Below are 12445 nucleotides of genomic sequence, written 5' to 3' on the forward strand. Positions count from 1 at the left end.
TACCTTGCACGTTTTACCAAATATTTCCACAGAAAGTGACTTAGAATCCGGGTGTTTCGCAAAGCTTTCACTGAGGACGCAATCCTCCCCCTGTGGAAGCGCTGGGCAGGACCAGGACAGCTGGAGCTGACGCACTGTCCCGCAGTGAAACCCATGTGAAACTGGAGCCCGCTCCAGGTACGATCCATGGGTCGGACCATCAGACCTTTGACTCTGCTCTGAGCGCACCCACGTCGCTGGAGCCTTCTTCACACGCATTTCCCTTTGACTGAAAAACTGAGAGTAACTTATTAAATTGGTCTTCATACGCACCTCATTCCCGCAATATAATATAATAACAATAATAAATATATTGCAATATCAAAGCGAAAATACTGTGATCTGCGAACACGCCACAAGATGGCAATGCAGTATCGTAAACATCACTGGCAATTTGGGAAGTCAGAAAACGGATCCACGATAACTAACCACGGCTTATTTTAGTGTTTGCCTGTATCGCTATTACATACATAACAGCTACTTAAAAATAATCTCTTTTGCATTCACAATGTAAACACAGAAGCTACACGTGTTTATGCTAGCGTTAACTCTGCGGGCAGCGCGAGGGGACCCTTAATGATGTGACGCAGTTACCATGGCGACACTCACACACATCCGGATACCGAGTTTGTTTTGTGTCTTGCTTTTAACTTGTTGCTTGTTGCTTCTAAATTTACTTTGCTAATTGTTCATAGTTTAAAATAAATTAATCAACGTGTTATTTTACTAAACGTGGTGAAAATTTAAAGTGAAAAAGTAAGAATCCACAGGTAAGTGCAATAACATGGTTCGGACGTGAAACGCTGTAAGGTCTAATCAAGGTAAAAATGTCATACTGTCATACAGACATATACTGTAATTTATTTTTTATGTTTCTCACGCAGAGGAAGGAGTAAACATGGACTCAGAGTACATAAAAAAGCACCTGGGACACTGTTTGGCAGAGGGTCTTGCTGAAGTGGCTGAGCAGCGCCCCGATGACCCAATCTTGTACCTCGCTCATTGGCTTTACAAATACAAGGCCAATGTGAAATATGAGACACAGGTAAGATATGATAGCCATGTCAACATCTGAATACATTCCCATGATTTCTCAGCAGTCAGGGTTATTAAACTACATGGTTATTTAGAGCCATTTGTCAACATAAGATCATAACCCTAACCCCAATTACAAATATATTGTCTAATTCATTTGTTGCCATCCCTCTTATGTGAACAGCTTTATGAAATCAAACTTCTTGAATGATAAAATAAAGTGAATGTGGAACAAAAAGATCAATTAATTAAGCACTTCACGCTTATGTTTACCTGGACTATAAACTGAAAACTGAAACTACAAATTTTCTTCCTTTTTTTGTATGATTGAATTGTGATCTGAATAATCACTTTTACTGATTAGTGATTCTACCACAGTTTAAAATGTGTGTAATGGGGACATAATAGTATGAAAAAGGGTTTAAGAGCTGGGAGGACAAATTGTTAAAGCTAGGCAGGTCTAAATCTCTCGGCACAGAAGGCAGCGTGCACAGACTCCAGCAACTGCACTACAGCTTAGACTCAAATATTGATATTGAAAGTGGCAAACCTTTCTGATAAAAAAAAATGTGTGATTTCAGAAAAAGGCTGCAGCGGCTCATATGGAGGAAGAGTTGGCCAAAGCCAGAAAAGAAGCATCACACCAGCAGAAGCTACAGGAGGAAGAGAGAAAGCTCAACGAGGAATTTGAAAAGTCTAAACAGGTACTGATTTTATGTTTTTTTTTTATATGTTTTTTTATTTTGCATGTGTATAACCACCACAATCATATAAATGGGAAAAATGCACAGTGGTCTAAATCTTCAAGAATTCATTTCAGCAGTTACAAGAAACAACTGCAGTACCTGATACACCTGCTCCTGATACACAAATAGAAAAAACTGAAGAAAAGACACCAGTGAAAGATGACACAACAGTTAACGCAACCTCAAAAGACAATCCAGACCAAAACAAAATAAAATCGGAAACTGACAAAGATGCTACAGAGGTGATATAAACGTTTAAATTTGCGCTTCTCTATTTCACTTCAAACGATTACTGCTATAGAGACACATTTTCCTGCATGCATGAATCAACTGCATGATGTACGTTTGCCTGAAATTTTCTTGCATGGATTTCACCTAAGAGAAAGAAAGCAGAGACAAGGTAAACTAATCATAATAAAATACTTGGGGCCTCTGTTAGATTCTCAACATTTAACTATATTTATATATCTACTTTGCATGATTGAATGAAAGCTATAAGCGGATTTAGTTACACTTTTAATTGAAAAGTTTCTCTGCCAGGTGACCCCAAGAGATACTGAAAACAGACCACAATCAGCTCCAGAAGGGGGCAGCACAACCCCAGATTTACCTGTCAATGCTGCAGAGACTGAGACCCAAGAGCAACCTAAAGAAGACCAGAAAGACGACCAGGCAGGAGAAAGTGAAGAACAGACAGATATTATTAAGCAGGAAAGTGAACAAGCTGAGCCCAGTCTGACTGAAAATGCAGTGGATACAACAGCGGAGCAAACCATCACGCAAGAGGAAACAAAAGAGGTGGATACAAAACAGGTGGATAAAGATGAGGAGGAGCAAAGCATTGAACCACCAGACAACGCTAAAGATAATGAAGAGGTGCAATGATATAACAGCAATCATTAAAGGGCCCATATTATGCTGTTTTCTGATCTAGGTTATAATGTTTCATAATCAAAAACATACCTGTTGTGTTGTGTTTTCTTTCATTTACATATGTTTAACACACAAACCCTAAAAATGTAGGTTCTTCTCTCAAACTGAAAACACTTTTTTTCACCTTATAATGTCATGTGGTAAGACAGGAAGTGGTCCGCTGTGTTATTAAACTCTGTACATCTTCACTAGGATCATTTGGATAATTTCAGCCCTGGAATTGTCACTCTCTACTGAACTAAAGGTAAAACGTAGCTAAAGGTAACTTGAAAACTACCACTAAATGACATCACAAGGTTGAACAGTATTTTAAGCTTTGGAAATGCAGACAGACTAAAAATAAAGGGTTACTCCAACTCAACTCAAAATGTGTGAATGAACCAAAAAATCTCCAGGTATGTTTTTGATGAGGTAACAACATTATAACATGCTCACAAAGCTAACAGTAGTCAATTATACGTAATATTGGTCTTTTAAATAATTATTACATCGAATTAAATTGCAGCTCAAAACCATAGTTAAACTTTCCCATAACTACTCCTCAGGCCAAAACAACTGAACCTGCTGAATCTTCAAATACTGATTTAAACCAACCTGAGAAGCAAGAAGAAAGTGAAAATATGTCAAAATCTCCTGATGAAGAAATACCAGACAAGGTGATGTCACTACTATAAACTAGTATTATTTGAGAATTATGTGAGAATCAGTTGTACAAAGGGATCGCCAGGAAAGAAGTCTGCTCTATGTTTTTGCTTATACTGAGGATGAAGAGTACAGAGAAAAGCAAAGGAAGTTACAATACACAGAAAAATGAAGATCTAATAAGATAGCAGGAAGTTGAAGCAGGCAATTGCAGATAAAATCCATTAACTTCAGCTTTGGAAAGCCTTCAGGTGAATTGAGTGAAGTCAGGATTCAGGCAAGAGAAGAAGAGTATCATATCTGTTTTGACACAATTTTTTACATTGCATAATTTTACCTAAAGGAAAACGTCAACAATGATCATGACAAACTCCAGGAAAATGAACAACCAGAAGAAACTATTTCTGCTGAAGATAATGAAGCGTCAAGTTCTAAAATTCAACAGACTGAGGAAAAGGTTTTGTTTGAAACTTGTTTAAAACTAAATGAATACAAAAAACACCAGACCCAAATAGCTATATTATGTATTTGCTTACTCTATGTTATGCTTCATTGCAGGAAGTAGATGTGAAACAGAATGAACCCATTGACAATAAGGACAGCACACAGAAGGAGGTATAAAACCAGAACCTGCAAACAATAATTAAACATATGATTATTACATACATTGATCTAAAAATATGCACTTTTTTATTCAAAGGATGCAATGGATGGAGGTGCTAGCACTGATAAACCTACAGAAGACTTCTCTCAAATAGAATTACACAAGGAGGAGGATAAAAATACAGAAGCCATTTCACATGAAGAAGATAAGGTAACACAAGATTTTATATAATTTTACCAAATGTAAGATTAAGAGTTTACAGATCAGAAAATTCATTGTCCACTAATATGTCAATGATTGGTGTGAAATAAAGGTCACTGGACACATATTTTTCTCAGAACATGACGAATGGTGAAATGTGATTAAATCATGCTGAACACACATATTTATCTTAGTTTATCTTATGAAAATTAGCCTTTTTATGTTTTTATTTTTAATATATTATATAATTCTATCAACACAATTACTTTAATACACAATGTCAAATGTCCTTAAAAGGTTTTAAAGTAAAACAATACAAAAACAATCTTCAGTTTTCCACAGTTCTGTATTGTCTTAAATAGAATCAAATACAGAATCAAGCACAGTTACACACAGTTTGGTGCTGGGCAGTATGAAAATTTATCCCAGTGAAGACACTGGTCTCTGTGTGTGGACACTGGAATAACACATAATTACATTATGATGATCTACTATGATGAGTGTTGTACAAGTTTAAATATACTTAAAGTACTCATTACTCTCTAATACAATATTATCAGGGCGGAAACACAGGAGGCAGATGCAGTGAACACAGTCCCAGAGAATGAGGAAGAAAGAGGGACAGCTGAGGGCTATAAATAAAATGTGTTAAAATGTGAAATGTCATTATCATTCATGTAAAGTTAAAGGTTGTATAGAGGATTTTCCAAGGAACGAGAAATCCAGCGACTGTTTGTCCTTTTTCAAATGTTGCGCATGCGTGAAACCACCCCCCCTCCCCTACAGCTCCCTACGTAGAAACGCCTCCTCCCGCCTCCTCTTTACGCCAGAAACAGGTTTGTTTACAGCCGGTGCGCTGCACATGACTTGTAAACAACTAACTACAGTGTTGGTTAGGCAAGACGGAGAAGTGAGGAGCGGGGGGAGCAGGTGCGCGGACATTTCGTTCGCGGACGAGAAGTGAGGAGCAGGGAGAAGAGCGGAGCAGGGAGAGAGGAGAGGAGAGAGGAGAGGGGAGCGGTGCGCGGAGATTCCGTGCCCGGAGAAGTGAGGAGCAGGGGGAAGAGCGGAACGGGCAGCGGGGACAGGAGCAGGAAAGGGGTGCAGAGAAGGTTGCGATTCCGTAGCTACAACACGCAGCAGCAAACGGACTCTTTCTTTGCCTTGAAAATTACGTTTTCAGACATAGGATATCGCTTTCGTGTCCTGAAAAACGTTTGACTAGCTCTTGGAAATAAAGTACGTTTTCATAATAAGCAGAAGTTTCCTGTCCAGGAGTAATTTGGCGACCAATGCGTCAGTCTTTAGACCCTTCGTCTGCTTCAGTTGCGCCATCGCTGTGTGGGAAATATTATGTGTTGGTCATGCTAATTCACCTAATATTATGGACTTTGGAATGACAACAGGGTGGAAAACACGTATGACTATCTATAGGTCTATATAACATGTTTTTTCTGTACTTTGAGTGCCATAAAGAACATGTTTTTCTGGACTTTGAGTGCCACGAAGCAGAAAAACTGACATATGTGGACCCCGTGGCATGTTCCCACCCATGATAAGGTGTACTGGGTCAGCAGTATTGTTCATTTTCTTGCTGTATATGCTAAATCAACAAGTTAATGTTTTGTCAAGATGTAGTATAAAGCTACCCCTGATTTTGAGTTGGTGAGAGACGTCGTTCCGGGGTGGCAGTTGTACTTGGTAATCAACTTGAATCTCTCTCAATGGAAATGCTGAAATAAAGTGGCCTGTTCTCTCGGATTCTCCATCTCCTGTGCTTCTTTTTAGGACACGCATTGAACCTTCCGAAAAAACCCACAGCTGGAATGAATCTATAAGAATCACCTTAGTTTGGCTTCGCTGCTTTTCCCCTTGTCTTCTTCTTTCAGCGACCTCAAAAACGGACTTTCTTTTGTGGCTAACTGCTCCTGGATTCTTGTCGCCATTGCAACAAACTTTGTGCTAACTGCGAGGAAGATATAGGTAAAAAAAAGCTGCTAAGAACTGTTGCATTGGTGGAGTAAACAGCATCTGTGCGGCTTGCGTCTGTGGACTGCGTGACAGGCGTACGTAAACCACGTACCGGCGGCGCGCAGGCAAGTCAGTTACGCTAGAAACATAAGGAGATTGATTGACAGCCTGTCAGCTAACAGATAACGAGGCAGTGTCGTTATCTATTGGCAAATGTTTAGCTGGCCCCACCACGTCCAGAGTTGATGAATTTTTATTCTCTTTTTTTTGGTCATCATAATTACAAGGCTACTGCACCTCTATAATGCTATCATTGACAACTTGAAACAAAAACAAAAATCCTCCATACAACCTTTAATGCATGTGCTTTTGTGACTTCTCTTATTTTTTACAGGAGGAAGTGCCATAACAATTGAGAATATATAAATGAAAATGTGCACAATGTTTTGTATTGGCTTATATTTAATAAAGTTTCCTGCATTTAATGCCTAATTTGTTATTTGTGACCTAAAAAATACAATCATACAAAATATAAACGACTATAACTTAAACAGTAGTTTACTTTTTGTATTTTTGTACCATTCATTGTGCAAAGGTAAACGATGACACTTTATTTTTCAGTCGTTTTATTTTCAGGTGACTTTTTAAAATTAAAATATACGAAAGTATTAATAACAAAACAACAAAAAGGGCTAGAGGTTTCATTTTGCACACAGCCCGGATACTTAGACAAAATAAATGAAAATGTACATGTTATATTCTGTGTTTTGGTTTTCAGTGCGTTTGGATTTGTAAAATAATGTATAGAGTTTGTATAAGAGAAGTGACGCAGGTTTACGCAGCATTGCTATTTTCTTCAGTCCTCGTGACGCCTGTGATTGAGCGCAGCTGCGGCTAATCAAAGAGCCGCACGCGCGCTCTCCAAATTGTGGGAGGGTCAGGAGCAGCTCTCGGAGCTCGGAGGTTTCGCAGAGACGGTCAATGGGCGTCCAGAGGAGAACGGCTCAACATGTGCGGAGGTACAGAGTAGAAACGCCGCAACAAGACAAACAAGCCATCATGGGGCTCATCGTTAGCGCCATGGCGACGGTGGCGGGTTTTTTCACAAGTATGATGAACTATTTCACTGATCCTTTTTTGACACCTCCGCTAAAAGCAACTTTGAAGCATTTGGAGGAGGCTGAGCTCACGACTCTGCAAGGAGGTGAGGCTTTATAACGTGATTTGCAACTATTAAATGTTATACTTTTAATTTTGTGCCATTAGACTTTTTAAAGATGCACTACGTAACTTTTTGGAGCTTGGCCTTTTTTTTTTTTTTTCCTCTCAAAATGACCTTGTAAATCATGCATTATTCATGTAAGTTGGATCACCTCTCACCAGATCTGACACAAAACTTTGTAATGTCACTTGATTGACTCCATGGAGATAGTTGTGTTTAATGCCATACTTTGTAACATTCCAGACAAAGCAATGCCACTTACAGGTAGATAAGCAGGTGGTAGCCCCTCCATTAGAAAAGTTACATAGTGCACTTTGTAAACAGTGATTTAGTTGTCTATGTTGAAATGGGCAAATAAAATGACTGCATTCCTCCAGTTCTTAATAATTGCCCCTTTGCCCTATTTCCTCACAGAGAAAAGGTCTTTCAAAGCCAAATCCCTGTGGGAGAACACTGGAGCTGTGATCATGGCTGTCCGGAGACCTGGATGATTTTTGTGCAGAGAGGTCAAGTGCCATTATTTGGATTTAAGTTGCTATTTTTATTTTTTTTTTGGCAATTATATAGCAGAGAATTAAGACAACACTTAAAACGGAAAATAAACAGGCTAAATAAGGCAAGAATACATTTGTTTAAAATAGTTTAGTATTAGTTTAAGCAATACTTTAAACTTGAACAAACAGCAGCTCTAGGATATAGAATTGGAGGTCATGAGGCATTAGATTGTATTTATGTAATAAAAAGGTTTGTGAAATTTTGGTGGTCTTGTTTTCAATCTAATATTTGTTTCTCTTTTCACAGGAGGCTGCAGAGCTGTCCTCTCTGAAACCTGAGTTGGATGAACTCGGGGTCCCTTTGTACGCTGTGGTAAAGGAGGACGTCGGAACCGAGGTCCAGAACTTCAGACCATACTTCAAAGGGGAGGTGTTCTTGGATGAAAAGGTAATATCTGAAACGCTTTCATGGTGAACTACAGAACTTTTCTGGTGAGCATCTGCCACATACTTTACTCATGGAAATGTTAGAGCTTGCCTGGAATGTCCAACAATATGGCATTAAACATCTATATTCATGTAGACAAACAGACAAACTCAGACAGACCCCACTCACAGTAAAAACATGATTTTCAACTTGTCTTTAGTCATAAAAATCCTTGAATAAACAAGGAGGTGGACCCTTCACCAGAGAATAATAAACGGGTAAAGTAAACTAATACTTTGCCAGTGTTACAACACAACCCTTTATCTGACCCTTTATCAGCTTTATTTTGGCTTGGAGGAAATGGTCAGATATTTTGATGATCTGTGACAAATCTGTTTAGTTTTGCATGATCCATTACAACACTTGTTTGTTTGCCCACAGAGGAGGTTTTATGGACCACGGGAGCGGAGGATGGGTTTGCTCGGGTTCCTCAGGGTTGGAGTCTGGACCAGCGGCTTGAGAGCCTTTAGAAAGGGCTTCATGGGGAATGTTTTTGGAGAAGGATTTGTCCTGGGTGGGGTTTTTGTTATCGGAAGAGGACAACAGGTAAGTTTAAAGGTGCAACATTTGTGTAACATTTCTGGTGGAAGGTCTGCCATCTGCTTTTCTCCATGGAGATGCTATTTCTTTGTCTGGAATGTTTCACAGTAAGGTTTAACGCCATTCTATCATCGAGACTATACCAGGCCAAGTTACAGGTCAGATCTGTGGAGAGGCAACCCCGCTCACAGCCTGGTTTTGTAGGTATTTTTATCAATAAAACCACCCGTAATTGAATAAATGTAAGTTCATACTGTGGGACAGTTGAAGCAGAGCAGTGACGTATCCATAGAAACAAGAAGGTGATTCACCCCCACCTGAAAAGTTACATAGTGCATTTTTAAATATATATTTTGAAACCTCCTTTGTCGAATTGTATTATCATTTTGGTTTATTGTTTCATATTTTTCCCAGGGAATTCTGTTGGAACACAGAGAAATTGAGTTTGGAGACAAAGTCAATATAAAGGATGTGATTGAAGCTGTGAGGAGAATGCCACGTGAACTCCAGCAACTAGCTAACAAATAGTTCACTGTTCTGTGCCTAAGCACTGTCTGAGGAAACTGGATGGTTACAAAATCATAAGATGTCTTGGGTGTGTTCATGATGGTCTGTTTTGAAACTCTGAAAATCAGACTTGATCTTTAACACCCAGTTTGTTACGATTGTGTAAGATCCAAAAACCTTTGACACAGTGACTCTTGAACATTAAAACATGTATTTGCTGAATGGTCATCTTGTTATTTCTTCAGTGGGAAATATGACTTTGGGATTTGGGCCATATTGCACAAGAAAGAAAGGTGGGTTGGCGTGGAAACGTACTAGTGGTTACTTTTTATTTAGAGTTTTTATTCAGTCCAGTAGGCGGTGCTGTTTACACTGCTTATCATAGTTAAGGATACATTTCTGGAAAAATTAACACCTGCTCTATGAAAAACCCAGAACTTTACATGAACATAATGTAAGAAGCACACCTGTAAAAGGCCTTCAGGACAGAGGGGCCGAGACCTGCTTTTTTTAAGGCGCCTAAGGAAGTATAGTCGTTGGTGTCCCTTTTTCACTATGCAAATGGTGTACAAGGCAATGTGGGTGAAGTGTCTTGTCTAAGGACACAACAGCCACCCCCCTGTGGCACCTGATTTTCCCAGTGGTCTCCATCCAAGTACTACCCAGGTCCGGCCCTGCTGAGCTTCTGAGATCTGACAGGATCAGGCTTTGACAAGCCGGTATGGCCAAATTATGGCTAAACTTTGCTATTTGAGCAATGCCAACCATTTTTTAAATGTATATATACTGTCAATCAGACAAAAATCAACATTTCTCTCCAGTTGACAAAATACAGTTTTATTTTGAAAGGTTTAGAAGCTCATAAAATAATACCATGGAAAAGTAAGTGTGTGTGTGTGACCAGATGTGAAACCTGAATGACACCACTGTCATTCTTGTTCCACGCCCAAGGACACACATTTATAAGCAAGCAAAAACAATTATAAAGAAGAGTCCATCCTATGGCGATGGTACAAAACGTCTTGAAGTGCTCCCTGTGGAACCTCTTGAGCCTTTCATGTTGCCACCGCATCCAGGAGATGGGGGCGCTAAAGAAGTCTGGCTTGGGCGCGGGCATGTAAAAGTACCCGTGTCCCCACGGAAGTACTGGGGCTGCTGGAGCGGGCCTCCGTGCTGGGACTGGTCGAGCAGGCCTCGGCCTTGCTGTGTAAGGGTACCTGTGTCCCCATGGCAGTGCTGTGGCTGGTGGAGCAAAACTCGGCCCTGTCGTGGGCCCAGAGGAAAAAGAGGAAGATAAGCTTCGCTCTCTTGATCCAGATGAAGAACACATCCCAGACAGTTTTGACAGACAGTTTCTCCTGAAACTCGAAAAGGATACTTTGGATTTTTTTTTACTCCATGGTGGCACTGTGATACAAGCAAGATGAGCTAGTCTCCGGAATGCTGTCATAACAGTTTGGTGACACCCTTACAATCTCTGAGTGACGTCAGACTGCACTATAAAGAACAGATCAAAGCAGTGCAGAAGATAAGATGGAATGAAAAGCTTTTGAGATGGAAGGACCATGCCTGTCTCTGATTGGTTAATGACCCCATGTGACCTCAAGTGATGATGTCACAAAGAGTTCTGTCGCTATGGGCAACCTTTGCTAGAAAACAGGAGAGAGATTCCAAAAGTTGTTTATATTTAAAATATATCACTCATTTTACCAGATCTTTGGCATTTTTTTGCCCTAACAACATGAAACTTGGCCCTGCACACACCCGTACAATTACAATGACACCCTCCGAATTTGAGATTGGTCACATGAGCGGTTTGAGAGATATGTGTGGACCAGACAGACACACATCTGAGCTTTATTTTAACACAGTTTGAGTGGAAAGAGTTGACTTGGTTGGAATTGCAAGAGGTGAGACGATTTGTTCTGTTAAACAAGTCCCTCTTAAACTGCAATGTCATCATGGAGGGAATGTCATACAGGTAGTTCATGATAAACACACAAAACTACTCATTTAACTTTAGTTTGTGATTAGATTTTCTACATTTCTAAGCAGTCATTAAAATTAATTAGTCATGTTAATTAATTTTTATACATTCTATGATAATCACCCAGCTCTGACTAGTTTACTCAGCCAACAGCGCGGTGGTGTTGGCATGTACTGTGAAGAAAACCTTAACTATGAAATCACAATACAGGATTTCACTTTAGAATGTTTAATTACTTTGCAGAGCACAAAATGATAGTTGCAGCTGTTTCTCGTCCTGTCTCTGTTTAAGTATCATTTGGACAGGTTACTGCTTTGGCTAGTGTGTTTTTAATGTTTCATTCATGTTAATTCACCATGCAATATAGAAGTAGTGCAATGTTCAATGACGTGATGTGTCGTCTGGCCCTTGGAGTGTCAGTAGGGTTGGGATATGATGTTGTTATGGACTTTGGGTTGTATATGAGCGGTCGGTCTGAAACCTTTAGCAAACACCAATCTATGATAAACATATGTTGGGTCTGAACTATGACCAATTAAAAGGCTCTTATGGCCTATTGTTTCAGCCAATCACGTGGCTCTAGGGCGGGGCATAGGTGACCGGGATGTGTCAGGTGCGCTCAGTTACTCCACGCAACATGGATGGATACACGTTGCTCAACCAACATTTTCATCACGGTGAAAAAATATGGGCTGACTTAAGAAAATGACTTCAACCTTGGTATAAATGGAACTATATTTAGTTGATTTTTGTGCTGTAAATTCTTGTGCGTAAATGCCTCGTGTTTTTGGGGGGAGCGTGAAATGTTCAGTAAGTATACTACATTCTGTTTGTTCATAGAAAGCTTCGCGGTATAAGACCAAACATTGTGTAGATTTTGTATAAACAAAATATATAGGCCTAGGCTTTATTGTTTTACTTTTTGTGACGTTGCGTATCCAAAAATGTGTTGCTAAAAAATCAACAATAATTCACTGCTATAAAGCTAACCAAATTATTCAAGGCCAGTTTCTTTGTGTTGTGCCCTTAGAGTTCAA

The 12445-nt window shown here is 39.6% G+C and overlaps 1 protein-coding gene and 1 pseudogene across 1 annotated transcript; both read left to right on the top strand.

Moving 5' to 3' along the window:
• The first annotated feature begins 669 nt into the window (after window positions 1-669).
• LOC129407810 (uncharacterized) lies at window positions 670-6580 on the top strand. Its single transcript, XM_055149913.1, has 10 exons — window positions 670-809; window positions 924-1084; window positions 1656-1778; window positions 1895-2062; window positions 2361-2696; window positions 3299-3409; window positions 3739-3852; window positions 3954-4010; window positions 4096-4209; window positions 6566-6580. Exons 2-10 carry the CDS (start codon window positions 938-940, stop codon window positions 6578-6580), a joined length of 1185 nt encoding a protein of 394 aa, XP_055005888.1. The 5' UTR covers window positions 670-809; window positions 924-937.
• Window positions 6581-7090: 510 nt separating this feature from the next.
• LOC110154343 (peroxiredoxin-like 2A) lies at window positions 7091-9643 on the top strand (annotated as a pseudogene).
• The last annotated feature ends 2802 nt before the right edge of the window (window positions 9644-12445 follow it).

Source organism: Boleophthalmus pectinirostris, unplaced genomic scaffold, assembly GCF_026225935.1.
Source record: "Boleophthalmus pectinirostris isolate CB_2022bp ecotype Guang Dong unplaced genomic scaffold, ASM2622593v1 HiC_scaffold_14, whole genome shotgun sequence".
Lineage (NCBI taxonomy): Eukaryota > Metazoa > Chordata > Actinopteri > Gobiiformes > Gobiidae > Boleophthalmus > Boleophthalmus pectinirostris.